Source organism: Nelusetta ayraudi, unplaced genomic scaffold, assembly GCF_046127955.1.
Source record: "Nelusetta ayraudi isolate G7.1 ecotype Tasmania unplaced genomic scaffold, CSIRO-AGI_Nayr_v1 ptg000042l, whole genome shotgun sequence".
Taxonomy (NCBI): domain Eukaryota; kingdom Metazoa; phylum Chordata; class Actinopteri; order Tetraodontiformes; family Monacanthidae; genus Nelusetta; species Nelusetta ayraudi.
This window is the reverse complement of record NW_027466092.1, coordinates 15,006,933-15,021,970: the sequence shown is the minus strand read 5'-3', so window position 1 is coordinate 15,021,970 and position 15,038 is coordinate 15,006,933. Positions and strand designations below refer to the sequence as shown.

Here is a 15,038-nt window from a genome sequence, read left to right as displayed (position 1 = left end):
TAGAACATATGACATGCATTATTGCTTCTAGTTGAGAAAAAGACAATACTTAGCAGTAAGTTGCCCCAGTAATGTTACAGCAAGCATCACTTGCGTACGCCAAGAGTGATTTAATTGGTTCTGGTCAAGAGAGTCATTATACCATTCACACATACAGGTAGATACATTTTGTTTTGATGCTCATCCAGCGTACCAGTAGGCAAATTACCAGATTAGCACAGGAGCCAACGCAACCATCATTCATCCACACTCATAATTTTCAGTTGTGAGTTTACATAACATTGTGGGATGAAAATGAAACAGCTGGAAAGAATCCAAGCTGGCACAGGGATAACATGCAAACTTCACACAGAGGCTGGTTGGAAGAGAACCCACAAACTCCAATGCTTTGTGAGGATGGTACTAGCTTTGTCATACACACACTGATTTATCTGATTAACTTGTGCATCAGTGAAAATGGCCATTCATCCCCAGGTGTGCAGTCTGCTTCATGCAGGTGGAGCTGCTTTGGATTTCTCTGTGATGATGTTGTTCTTCTTATCATTATTCATCAGCAAAATCAAATTTTCCTTACTTGAATGCTATTGTTCCATTCCTGTGGACAGCAGCCCTTTTACACATGCTCACAGAACTAGATTGGGAAACGTTGGTTGACTTAATAGGCTGACAAAAAATGAAAATCATTAAATCATTTTTATTCACTTTTACTCCAAAGAACCATATGGTTTCGCATCTCACTGTGGGAGACAAAACATCTTTAGAAAAAAACTGACTAAGAAGAAAAAATGACTGAGAGCATTCACAGAAATATTGTCATTGTTTGGCTTAGATGTAGCAAGTATGTTTGAGAGACCCTGGTAAAGTTTGCTTTATGTTTGTCAAAGGTATGAGATGTTCATTTTTATTATTTATTACATTTTCATTTTACAATTTATTTATTTGTTTTTTTATAATTGAGATTGCATGGCTGTTTCAAGACTTCTCTTGCCAAGGTGTAACCATTAGTATCTTTCCTCATTTCATAAAAATCACAGCTAAGCATTACATTTTTTTCAAGGTTGTAGAATATTGACTTTAGCATTACATTTAACATTTCACGTTACCATAAATAGAGGAGATTTTAATCTTTATAACAACTGACAAAGAATGACAAAATATTTTTTGTACAGATCTAAAAATAATGTAATGAAAAATGAACAATGAAAAGGATTTGAGACAACAATTATGATACAAGAATACATTTTGTACAAAAGTATGTATTATAAATACAGTAAGTGATGATTGTCTTCCCATTTGACCTTCCTTGATCTTCGGTCCCCTGCCGTGTCTCCCTATTGTCAATGGTGTGACAGAGAGAGAGAGAGAGGGAGAGGGAGAGAAAGAGAGGTTATATGTATTGTGAAGGTGTCAAGTGATTTCCTTCGTACGTAAATGTAAAGGTTTTTATAATCCAATGAAAAAAATAAACATTAATTCACTAATTCTTAAAACGCAAACATAATTATGGCTGTGATTATCTCAGGTCCCCTGTTCTTACATATAGCAGTAAAATTTAGGTTATACTATCCCTTTGTTTGAATTGTTTTAATTACTGAAAATAAGGGTCTGCATTGATGGTGATTTTGATTCTAGAGTGAGAGGTGTAACCACACTCCATGATTCAGTTAGGACATGCTCAAGACTTCTCAAAACCACTATATCACCCCATATCACCCACAGGATTGTAGGTAGGGTGGAGCAAGAAAGTGGAGCAAAGGAAGATAAAAAAAAAAATTATAATAATAATAATCATAACTTATTTGTTTCATTAAAGCTATTAAACCAACACATTTTGTCTTTTCAAGCAAAATGCATTTTTTTATATTGTATTAAGTATCTTGATTCAAGATACATCTACATGTGCATGCGCTTACTTGTATGACCCTTGCCTAGTAGACTAGAACAGCGAGTTAAGAGTGAGATTTTCAGATTTTCTTCTAACTGGATTCAGTTTCCATTAGAAATATAAATACATAACATCAGCTAACAGTTTATTTAAGTCGGTTCAGCATGCATAGTTGACAGATGGATGCCTTTATATTGTGATCACTGTGATTATGTCTTTGGTTTCACATTAACAAAAAAAAATCAAAATCAGATGGGCGCTGGTACAGCGTGCTTTTAGGGGGGTGATTAAATCATTATTTAATTATATAATAATAATAATAATAATAATAATAATAATAATAATAATAATAATAATAACTATATTCTTTATTACATAGGGTGAAAGGAACGCAACAACTGTGGGCGAGGTACAGTGCAAGAGCTTCACACCCTCTTTTACTTAACAATGTCCTCTTGTATTTGAGGACATTATATTGTACTGTCGGGGTGGGATGGGGCTGGACGGTAGGTCCTAAGAGGATTTATCACAGGGATGACCAGAACGCACGCTAGCAAACAAAGTAAAACAACCATCAGAATCGACCGTGAAATAAACAAAGACATGTTTCGCATTAGGGAGGAAATGGCGTATATCCGCCATTGCTTCTGATGGCTTCTTCTTCTACCTCGTAGGGCCAAGCGCGCGCGCGCACACACACACACATACACATGTACACACACGCACACACACACTGCGATGACGTAACTGTGATTCCGCTTAAACATTGCCAAGTCCTCACAGCGGTTTCTTTTAACATATCACACTTCCAATGTAGGCGAACTCATTTTTCCTGCCTGTTTTTCTCTAGTGAACGTCTTTCTTGTCACTTCCGCGCTGTTTGAAATGCAACTCTCACATACATCCGCTGCCTGCTCCTACATGAGAATCAAGAGCACCGAAGTACCCGGATAGAGTGTCATGGCCGCCGTCGCTGTGGTTCCATAGAGAGGAGAGGAGGAAGGCGAGCGTTTCTGCTGTGTGTGCTCTAAATCGTAACCTTCGTCGTACAATGCCGGACACTGAGGGCATGTTGGCCGAACTTCCGTCGACTTCACAGTAAGAAACATTTGTGTTTTCCCCAACTTTGGGCACCTTCGCGTGGGTGGGGGCTTTATTTTGGTTTTAAAGAAAAAAGCCCGATTATTAAACTACACGGGCTCTAACAATGTGGCGAAGTCACTCGCTTATTTCTCCCATAACGAAGTGTACGTTGTCACAGTGCCATTGATAGCGTGGAGTTAAAGTCCACACTCCTTTGTTGCGGTGTGTCCACCGCCGTACATTCTCCCACTAAATGCAGCCTTCCCTCGCGTTTCCCAAACTTGCGAGTATTGTCAAGTAGTCACACGAGGTGGAGGGGGGGGAAGTCCAAATTAATTACGTGAAAATGACAAATTGCGGCGTTGCCACCGAGAGCCTCGTTGGTTGCAACATGTTGTGGGTCGCTGGTGTCCGTGTTGTTGCACGAGTCTGAGTGAAATTGCAGTTGCGAGGCGATGCAACTTTTCCTCTCATCTCAAAGCTCCTGTTAGCTCCTTTGCGTCCCAATGAGATGGCGTGGGCCTCATAGCCTCATACCTGTCCGTAGCGCAGGTACATCAACTTGCTATTAAAGTCAGTTGTGTGAAATCTGTTTTTTATTTTATTAAAAAAACAAAACAAAACATAATTGGTCATGTTAAATCAAGTTTTCCCCCTCCCCAGTGAAGTTTGTTGTGTTTCAGTAAAGTGATGTGTATTGTTGTTATTTTTTTCCCCCAGTAACACACTTGAGGGTGTGTTCATGATGCTGTTAGGCTGTGTCACTTTCAGCCTGGTGTTGGTGTGAATTTACTCTAGTCAGAATGAAGCAGCTCTTGTTGGTGCAGACAAGTCATCAAACTGCGGCAGCCATTTTCAACCAATATGGCTTCCTCCTTCCACAGGTTTGACAAGCAGCAGACTTACAGGGAGCTCCTATCTAACCCATGGGCCCCTGCTAAGGTTACTGCAGCATCTGTAGATACAGATATTATATAATATATGATAAGAGTTGTCATATTTTACCTCACTCCCATTGTACACGGAGCGCGTGATGTGTGAGGATGCGCTGCCTCCTTGAGTGTTAGTTTTTGTGAGCTAGACGTTTGAAGGAAGCCCGTCCGTTTGGCTTCTCCAAAGAGTTGCTCACTTCAGTTAATCACATTTCTGGAGTTAAACTGATGTGATGGGGAATAGACAGTTTTGTTCAGTTCCGAATTTCAGTTTATTTATTTGGAGGATGAAGAAGATACAGTTGTTTGTAGAGGAAATGGATATTATCAGACAAGAGGATTATGCATTCAGTTTTTTCAGCAATAAATAAGTCGTTTTACGCCAGAAGGGAGTGCTCTGGTCAGTATCCATAGAGGTAGGGCTATGAATGTTTGTTTTTTTCCGTACAGCAGCTCTGGGGAATATTTGTTGTACACGATCATGCTGATTGCGTATATACTTAATATATAGTAGGGAGTATGTGCATATATAGTGCAGTTAATGAGCCACCAAATTGTTTCTTGATTTTTTGAATCCAATAAATAATCTAAAATGTGGCACCACAAACACACAGTTTTACAAAGAGTCGTGTGTTGGAATGTGCCGGTCTGTCAGGGTAGTTACTATTGTGAAAAACTAGAACATTCCAGTAAACAGCTGTTTACAAACCACAGTAAACAGGTTTGTTGGAAAATTTTGTAGATGAGCTGTGAGGTTGATTGATACATCTCGTTGAGTGTTCCAGTGTTGTTATATTTGGCCTCAGCAACTGCTGAGTAACTGCTGCTAAGTCTAATTGTGTTTTTAGTTTTTATTTAATTTATGTTTCTGCTCATGATGATGCGGAAGTTGACACAAAAATGAAATGACCTTTTAACTGTTGATTTCTGCTTTTACTGCTGTGCTGTACTGTACTGCACTGAATGTGTCCATCACGTTTAGGAATTGGAGTTGGTCTCAATTTCAGTTGTAGCAGGTGGACCTCAGCTCAATTGAAAGTGAATGGGAGATGCTGTTTCACAAGGGAGATGATGAACATCAAGTGTGGCACTTTTTTTCAATGTTAAAGGACCAGTGTGTAAAATTTGGCTTGATTTATGTGTGCCAATAAGCACCTTATTAAAAAGTCTCTTTGTTGTAATTCACATGAACCTCTATTTTGATTTGATCTGATGACACAGTTTGAAAGCAAGAACTCTGACTGTTGCTGACTGTGATGTCTTGCAGGCAACAAGAGCAGACCTTCTGGCTCCTCTCCTTCAGAAATGTCTTGGACTAATGCTTGAGCTTTACTTCAAGAAAAGCAGGTATGTTGTTTTTTTATTCATTAGTTCAGCTGTTAATTGAAAATGGAGTCTGTCATTGATGTGTTGATGTGCTGTGCTCTGAGAATTTTGCTACAGGTGACTCCGATCTTACATTTTACATTTTTACTTTGAGCTCCAGAAATTCAGCAGATGTTTTAGCTCAGAGCAACAATGACACCAGCAGTTTAGTCTGTGGGGGAAAATTAATGAAAAGAGATGACAATCTATACTTTATTTTATGTTAATTTGCTTGGTAAAAACTACACTCAGAAATAAATCCCGAATATCAAATATACTAATGTTGCCAGAGCAGTATTGTTGGTCACACGTTGGAATACTGAATATGACTTTGGTCAAATTTCCTCTGTTGTTAAAACTGTTTACATTTAAACCACTCTGCAAAACCTTTTAATAAGAATTACAGCATCAGAATAGCATGCTTAAAAATTGTGGCATGGAATTAAATATAAGTTGCATCTTTGAACATCCAAGTCCGCATTTCCCATTTAAACTAACAGTACAATATAGTCCACACTAATATTTATAGCTCTATATTTCTTCGGAAAGTAATGAACGGTGTAGTGTCTCTTTGTAGCCTGAGCGTCTTAATTTCACTCAGGACAGTGCGGCCAGCATGCGTCTCACACGCCTGTGTGATTACAATCACAAGATGACGCACATGCTGCCGCCTTTTAATATTGCGTTGAAAGAAAACTTGGGAAAATGTGTTTGAATATAAATAAGTAAACAGTTGAAGTGCAAAAGTGGTGACTGACACAAGAATTTACACATTAAAGAATGTGTAAAGAATTGATACATAACACAAGACATTACAAAGAAAATAAATCTTCATTATGAGTATTATATTTGATAGCAATGAAGGCGGAGTCTGTGCTCTATGTGAGATTAACCATTAATCTTAGTCGGACTCATCCAATTTATTCATCAGAGTTGGATTTCTTTCTTTGCTGTTGAAATTCTAATGGTCATTTTTACTAATTGTGTTGCACTTTGCATATAGACTGCACCTTGTAATAAACATAGCAGGTACTGTCCAGTGCCATGCTATTGTACCGCACACTCATTTGGAATAAAATAAATATTAACACAGAAAAAACTCTGCATTTTCACTTTTGCGTCAGGCTTTGGTTGTTTTGGTAGCAGTGGTTGTGGTGGAGGTTTGTTCATAGCACCCTTTGAAGTCACGGTTTTCAATCCAGTTTGGCATGTTGTAGTAGAGCCTGAGGGTCTGTTTACACGGAGTCCGATCTTTTTGAAACCGCACTCAAAAAATAAAAATAAAATACGGTAATGCAAAGCCGTATTCAAAAAAAATCCCGTTTACACAGGTGTGGCGCAGCATGTTTATTCCCTGAAGGCAGAGGAAGAAGAACACCTGAGGCATGCTGTGTTTAAAGAAGCAGTAGCTTGCTAACATTAGCGCCACTGAGAATAGGAAGAAAATCAGTGTGAAAAGACGGTGTGGACAAACGACAGAGTTGAACTTCTGCTTCGAGTTGCTTTAGAACACAAAGCCTTGCAAGGGACATGTTAAGGGGGAGGGGTTTAGAGCTGTGACATCAGCATTTCCAGAAAGAGTGCGGTTTCGGTCTGTGCGGGCCCATCCGAATAAACATTTGTGCGTTTTCAGAGAAACCCGCATCTGTGTAAATGGCCCCTGAGAAGAAACTGACAGATGGTTTAAATGGTTCTATAGGGTATTGCACGCAGACGCTGGTAATGAAGAAGCCGTTGTTATCACTCTAGTAAGCTCTTTGATGTCCCAATTCCATCGCCAGGCCGATCGGTGCAGTGCCGATGGGAGCCGATTATTACCCGGGTTGTTTGACGCGTTGTCACGCTTCAGCGCTGCTCGGTGAGCCTGCTCCACTGCCACCAAATGCCGATTAGTAGCCAGACTTCACGAGGTTTTTTTGGCCAGTGGAGCAGGGGCTTCAGAAGGACAGCAACCACACTACGACCCCTGCATTGGCCGCAAACTGAGTTGTGTGGCAACATAATTTGCAATTGGAACAGTTCTCTGTGTTCCGTGTTCTGCGTGTGTTGACATCGGGGTGATATGATATTGGAGATACGCTGTGTCGCCTTAGTCAACACAGCAACGCCCTTGACATTCTTCTTGACATTCTTATCTGCTAAGGCAGAAGAGGCAACAACCCACTCATTCACATTGAATTGCAGCGTGCCACGTATGATGTTCAAATGAGTTGTGACGTAGTCGCACAGTACGGATTTGTTTGTGAATGTTTTGTGTACGTGGCTTCCAGTGCTCAGCAACTGCTGTGCACCAATGAAAAAAAATGATTGCATTTAACTACATTTAACAGTGTGTGTAATGCACCTAATCTGTTGTCCATGTCTGCCTCTTGCATTGACTGCATTAACATTGCCCTGCATTTTAAGCATGTCTGTGGTGATAGGAACTGCTGTTTTACTAGTTGTGTTTGCCCACTCAGGCACTGACCGCCTTTGTCAGCGCATGAAGGAGATTCTCTCTTGTGCGACGTCATACGCAAGACAACTCCAGTTGTCCTGGGTATAAATGGCATTAATAGCTGTTTCAGACTGGGTGTCCATCGCCAGGCAGGCTATGAACAGCCAGGTGCAAATAGCATCTCTCCTTATAGTTACATGGACACTTTGCCTTTTATTTTTTTTAGTAGAGGAGTTCCTTTTTTTCCCTTCTAATATATATTTTTGTAATTGTAGGATACATTTTAAAGTGTAAATTCATGGATAGAATGCCTAATTTTATCTGTATTAATGAACTTATCCTCTGATTTTCTCTCTTACAGAAAACTCCACTTTATAAATATGGAAGAAGACCTCATACCTCATAATCCTGCCAAAAATTACAGCATATCAATAGTAGACGATGAAAGACAAAAGGTAAAGGAATTTGTGTACAAGCATTTTAAAGACGTGACAGATGGACCACTCTACGGTAACGCTGATGATTCAACCATTAAGGAAATTGGGAGCCCCACAAGGAAAGAAAATAATTCTTTCATTAAGAGCCCCTGTAAAATACAGCAGGGGGCTGTTTTCTCCGGCAATATTCTGAGTTTTGAATGCTCAGTATGCAAAGACAAAACAACTTACAGCCCTAATGATCTCCTCAAGCATTTCCAAGGGGCTCACAGAGAAACTCTGCCAACATATCCTTGTGACCTGTGTAATTTTGTCACAAATGAATTCCCTGCTCTGCAACGTCATCGGATTGAGCATAGGAATACTCTGGTAACCTGTGAACTCTGCAACGATGGTGTGCAGTACTCCCTGCTTCTGCTCACGAGACATTACATCATGTATCACAGTCTAAATGGACAGTTTACCTGTGACTGGTGCGAATTCATAACTTATGATGCAGGTACATTCGTCCAGCACATTCATCATCACAATGAAAGTCCTTGGAAATGTTCAAAGTGCAAACACATCAGTTTTAATGAAGAGGATTTCCAAAAGCATATGAATGGACACTCTGGTACATTCCCGTTTTGTTGTCAAATATGTGGATACGGAACAACAGCAAGTGAATATCTCGAGAAACATTTGTCAGCTGTGCACAAAGAGACTCAGAAAAGAAGTGCGCGGAAGGCTACGGAAGACGGCAGTACTTCGGAGAATTCATCGGGGAGCTTAAATGTGATGCTTAAAACAAGTGTGGAATCACAGGAGGCTCAGAAGATATCCAAACTAAACTTTCAGTTTGGGGATTTTCCAAACCAGAACGGGAAGGTAATCAAACCAGAAATATCTTTAAATGAGATTTGTTATGCAATCGACGGGTCTGTCGCAAAACCAGACAAAATGTTAAACAAAGTCTGTAACATAGAGCGAACACTTCCAGTTATGTTGCAAGAGTGTGACGGCTCTGCAACGTCTGATGCTGGAGGCAACACCAACCCTAATGGTCTGACTGTTCTTATGGTTAAAAACAAAATTTCTCTCCCTCCAAACTGTACCACTAAAGTCATGGGGTTTAAGACTGTTGATGGCAAAAAACATTTAGTTCTCAAAGTGATACCATCTTCAAAGCATGACTCACCCATTCAGAACCACTCTTCACCTGAAGGTGTGGGCCCCTTTGCACAACTTAGTCCTCTGCTGGATAAAAGGAAAGGTACAACTGAACATGAGGAATGTTCCAATAGCAGAAACTTAATGCCACCGAGTTTTTGTACCTCCCCCAGGACTGAATCCTGCATGCAAATAGATCAGGAGGATATTGTGGCAGTAAAAGTAAAGATTGAGGAGGAAGAAACCTCTGTCTGTAGTCTTGATTCAAGCTCACATATAGACGATGGGAAAGAGACTACTCCACTTGTGTGTGTCTCTTCAAATTGTGTGGACACATTGTGCCCCACTGTTGAAAATGACCATGTTTGCAATCAAATTTACCCAAATCAGTCGAGCTGGTTGGACGGAGGAAAACTTGATTGTAACTTGGACTCTTCTCCGGAATACCACTCGGATGCAGCCAGCCACAGTGGTTTGAAAATGAGTGATATGTCAACATTGAGTGCTGACGAAGCCACTGGTTTGTCCTCTGTTTCAAAGGTTGCTCAGGAAATGGTACTTTCCAAACACTTGATTGAAAACTGCAAATTAGTGGCTGAAAAAGTGGGAGACAAACTACATAAAATCCAAACGAACTCCACCGATAACACTAAAAAGAGTTACCAAATTTCTCAGAGTGCATCAGAAAAGAGCAACCCTTATATAATACCTGGAATTCAGCATAATAATGAGCAAAGTTTTAAAAAAGTTCCCTCAGGTTCAAACCCTCTACTAAAATCGTTCCCTACTAGGAATTGCAAAGAACTTGCCGTTGGCACTAAGAACTCTCAAAGTCAAGAAGTTTTCTCTTTTCACAATTATTTTAAAGAACAATTTAGTCCTTCAGCCACACCGCCTCTAAATTCAGAAAATATGTGTGGAAATTTAACAAACAATGAGACTAGATTTGAGTCACAGTTAAAATTTGTGGGGTTTCTGCAACCTAACTCTGAAATAAATGGAAAACTAAAAGAGGTGGCAGGAAACACAAGTCCTCAGGAATTCAAGAAAATGTCTGATTTGGAAGTAGATGCTTACATCCCTTCCACTGAGGATGAAGATCTAGAGTCTGTGTTTGATGACTTCAACATTATTAAAATTGAGGAGGAGAACATTCCTATAACGCCTAAACAACCAGAAACAATTGGTAGCCCTTCTTCTATTGGTAGTTTTGTTGAAAAACATTCTGATGAAATAATTACGCAGCAACTTCACAAGGAAAAAGATATAAATCCAAGCAAAGGCAAAGATGCATTAAAACAAACAAAAACAACTCTACAAATTCTTCAGCTCCCAGAAGGTCAGCAGCCTTTGCTTCTGAGGACTTCTGAGAGTCGATTGTCCACACAGGTTAAGCCTACACCAGGTTTCAGATTGATTACAAATTCTGTAAATCCTCAGATCAACGTATCTTACATGAAACCAGGTTTGGAAAAAGCCGGTAGCGCAGCTAGCTTAAATCTGGCTACAAATAGCCGACAAATGGGTCCATCCTCCTCAAAAGCAGTGGCTTCTGAAAGAGGTACTGCTCTTCTGTCCACTGTTAAGCCAGGCATTGGCGCGGCATCTAATCACTATGTGATTAACCATTCAGGAGTAAAGGGTCCCTTGCTCCTGTCAAACACACAACATAATTCACCCACGGACAAAACGGCAAAGACACAACCAACTTGCTATTTGATACAGAGGTCCGTTCCACTTGTTCAAAACTCGAGCACTCCTGGCCTCAGAGTAGCAAGTAGCAACCTCCCAGCCAATTCAATGCCGGTCCTAGCCATGCCAGTGAGTTCCACTGACAAAACTAGCAATCCACAGACTGGCCGTCAAGCATTCTTACTCCGGTATGTTACTCCAACCAAATCGGGCCTACTTTTGAATAACCAGGATGGAAGTACAGGGACTCAGTGTAACCAGAACAATGAGAGTGCTGGAAACAAGGTTATATTCAAAATTGTTTCCCCCACTGGCGGCCTTACAAGTCTCACAAGTGGCACACCCACTTCGAGCAGTCAGCCGTTGTTTCTGGCCACCAGACCTCAGACCCAGTGTTTTCTGGTCTCCTCGAACAAAACTAATGCAAATTCCACCAATGGTTTAAAGAAATTAATTACCATACAAAATAGTTCGCAAAAAGATGTCAAGAAGTCTTTATTTCCATCGTCTCCGACAAATGTAAGCATGCAATCGAATGAACCAGAGAAACCTATTCTTGCACCAAGGCCAATTCGGCCTCCAAGCCAAAGGAAAAGACGCCGGAAACAATTGTTTGACGAGCTTCCGACAGCGATGTATAAAGCTCGAAGACTCTCACATAAAGCCGTCCCTGAAAAGGAGGCCGTTGTTTATTGGAAGCCTGTGGCCAAAGATGTTGAAAGGACATTAAGACTGGCACCGTTCAGCCCTCTTCAGCTGGTCAGATGCCCCCGTAGATACCAACCCGTAGTGGTGCTCAATCATCCAGATGCTGATATTCCAGAGGTGGCCAACATCATGAAGGTCGTCAACAGATACAAAGGTGCTGTTACCAAGGTGTCTCTTTCTCAGAAAACACTCGAAGCGCTGTCTGAGATCGGTGCTCACGGTAACATTTCTTCGACCAAAGGTGCATCACCTCAAAGCCATTGTCCAACTGCTCGGGCAGTCCGGAGTTCTGTCCAAGAACGTTTCCGCTTGAAACTGAAATTACGGAAAAAGAGCAGAAAAAAGTTTGAGGTTGTAAAACATTTGTCAGCCCGCAAACGAGACCCTGTGGTTTTTGAATGCTGGTTTTGTGGACGACTTTTTAACAGTCAAGAAGATTGGATTGGTCACGGTCAGCGGCACCTCATGGAGGCAACAAGAGACTGGAATGAACTGTTCTGAAAGTGTCTGGAAGTGTTTTTCTTTTTATAAATATAACTTTTCAAATGGTTTGAGGTGGAGCAAATGGTTGAAGCTGTATATTTTTTTAATGACCGTTATGTGTTTGATAGTACCCTGTTCCTGTAAATACACATTCTTAACTAGTTCATAGTTCTTTTGTTTTAAAGGTGCATATTTTGTTAAGCAATGTACAGCATCTGTTTGATATGCACTCACAGGTCAGACTGAACTGTGGACATGGTACACTGTCATCAGGAAATGTCATAAAAGAACTAGCTAAAAGCAAGGGGAAGGCATCAGCAACTGTTGTATTTGGAGTTGGTTTAAATTACTCAGGCAACCTCATTTCCTTTTGTCTTTTTCTCAAAGGTTAGTAAGCATAGGCCTATTTTAAGGGACTTTTTAATATATATAAATATATATATATTTTATTGTTGCTCACAAGGACATGCACATTGTATTTGCTATATTTGAAAGCTATAGACAAATTCATTTTTTTTGCACTTGTGATGCAAGTGACATTGTGTAACATTGGTCCAAATTTTCCCTTTTTGTACGGTGTTTTACCATCGGAAGTTTTCCACTACTATACTGTCTGGATAAGTTCACTCTTCCATGCCAGGATTTTGTCAACCTGTAACATGCTTTCATCCTGAGTAGAGGTGATTGTGTTTTCCGTTATTTTATTTTTTTTTATTGTTTTTTTTTTTAAGTTATACAGAGAGATGGTTTTAATAATAAATAAAAAAAAAACAAGCAGGGAAGTGCGTCGTCATGGCTCTCTGTCACTCTGAAATGTTTGTGCTCCCCCATCTTATCATCTGAGATACAGAAATGTTTTTTTTGTTTTTTTTTTAAATTGGGCGAGAAATATTTTTATGTCACACAAATCTTTCTTCATAAAATGAAACTGTTATGTTCATAGAAACAAAACTTTTTTTCCCTAAAAAGTAATGTTTTGGGTTCATCTTCCTGTATTTCTAGCAGCTAATTTAAAGAAAATAAGTAAGATACATACAATTTAATATTCACATCAATCAATATTCACAAATTGCTAACAGGTTGAACTTGTTTTGGTTGTTTTTTTTTATAGTCATTGATGGAACACGCTGATGTTAAAATAATGTCTAAAATGGTTTCTGCAGATTTGATTCAAACTAACAGGGATGATTGGGTTGTTCAAGATGTAGGAGAACAAGCTAAGTTTTAACCATTGTGACTACTGCCACATTCAAAATTAATTGGATTCATTGTTTTAAATGTTATTCTTAATTGCACATGATCAATATCACAGATGAAATAATTGCTAAGCAAAAGGCATAAGCAGTTTTTTTTTTCTTCCAACTTGCATCCACAGTTGGGCAGTCTCACACAGACTATAATGCAGACTGGACACTTTTTACTGATTTTTTTTGTTTTGTTTTTAAAGATTGTTTGGATTACTCTTCCAAACATATATTTGTTTTTAAATAGGCATTTTGAGGGTTTTTTTCTTCTCTAACTTATTAGTTTGTGCTCTGCATTCGCTGTCACCTTTGAGTTCATATTGTTTAGCATGTCCATAAATGTTTTCATTCCACTACGTTTCCCAGTTTAATGTTTTGTAATGCATATGTGACAGAAACCATACATATTTTTAGTTTATTATGTAAGAAAAATGATATTTCACACCAAGCTAAAACATTTAACGTCCATTGTGCAGCGTAAGCAGTATATCTCTTAATGGTCATTCATTATTCATTACCACTGGGTCTTTTCTTTTTTTTACATTAAGTTCATTTTTTTTTTTTTTTTGCCAAATTGAATTGAGTAATAGCTACACTCTACTTTAACCAACCAGTTAAAACCATTCATCTCACTTCCTTTAATTGTGAGCATATGTTGTTGCTGTATTATTGGGTCGTTACGAAAATAGTGCATTAACTTTGACTTGTAGACAAACAGTTTGGGAACGTTAAAACCATTGCATCAAAAAAAAAAAAAACTCACAGCTCCCTGGTAGACCAAGAAAGTGTATTTTTCTAATGTATAGGTAGACTACAATCCAATTTTCAGATGAACTGAATTACCTTTTATACCATCTATACAGTAATTATAAAGCTTGTCATATCAAGGGCTCAATCTAACACTTTTAAAAACATAGAAGAGAATATGAGGTAACTGCAGGTACTAATTCTATTGGCTTTTGTACTAAAGTTTGAATCATCTACTGCAACTTAACATAGTTTCTCTCTGCTGCCCAAACAGGTAGTCAATTAGTCAAAACCCAAATCAGAAATTAAATCAGTGACATAAGTCTAAAATTTAAATAAAGCAATCATCCAAACCTGGTATGACTCCTCACCCCCGGACCCTCCCACTCCCTGGTTGTCCTTGATACACCACTACACAAACTACATTGTTGCTTTCTCTTTAAATAGTCTTATTGTACAGTGAACTCCCGAATCTTTCCTCTTGCAAAGTGCCTGGACTGTGCTGTAGCAGGTTGACAAAGTGTACTGTATTGTTTTGTTGAACTTAGTGGTGCACTTTCCTCTAATAAATGTACATAAACTATTAAAACTGTGGTATTACTTTGTTTACATGCATCACTAACACAAATATAAACACATGCAAGTGATATGTAAGGTTTTTTTGTGTGGTTGTAAAATATATATTTAAAAAAAAAAAAACATCATTAATTGACTTTGATTTTTTTTTTTTTTTTACACTTATGAAGTGATCCACATGAGGGCAGCAAAATACAAAATGTTAGTCATTTTAAGCTTTCGCAACGTATATAAAGGCCGTTGCGCGAGTCTCAAATATAAATCCAGTGTTCAATATTACGGTAAAGTATTTTAAAGTGT

At 39.0% G+C, this 15,038-nt stretch overlaps 1 protein-coding gene across 1 annotated transcript; it reads left to right on the top strand.

Moving 5' to 3' along the window:
* Positions 1 to 2,608: 2,608 nt before the first annotated feature.
* Positions 2,609 to 14,751, top strand: LOC142893857 (zinc finger protein 518A). Its single transcript, XM_076034805.1, has 3 exons — positions 2,609 to 2,983; positions 5,168 to 5,247; positions 8,064 to 14,751. The coding sequence occupies exons 2-3, from the start codon at positions 5,219 to 5,221 to the stop codon at positions 12,187 to 12,189; spliced, it is 4,155 nt and encodes a 1,384-aa protein (XP_075890920.1). The 5' UTR covers positions 2,609 to 2,983; positions 5,168 to 5,218; the 3' UTR covers positions 12,190 to 14,751.
* The last annotated feature ends 287 nt before the right edge of the window (positions 14,752 to 15,038 follow it).

What these genes read in the sequence shown, in the direction of transcription:
- LOC142893857 (XM_076034805.1), top strand. Translation starts at nt 5,219, where the DNA reads ATGCTTGAGCTTTACTTCAAGAAAAGCAG. An exon ending in CTTTACTTCAAGAAAAGCAG is followed by an intron (nt 5,248 to 8,063) that starts GTATGTTGTTTT and finishes TCTCTCTTACAG; the next exon opens with AAAACTCCACTTTATAAATA.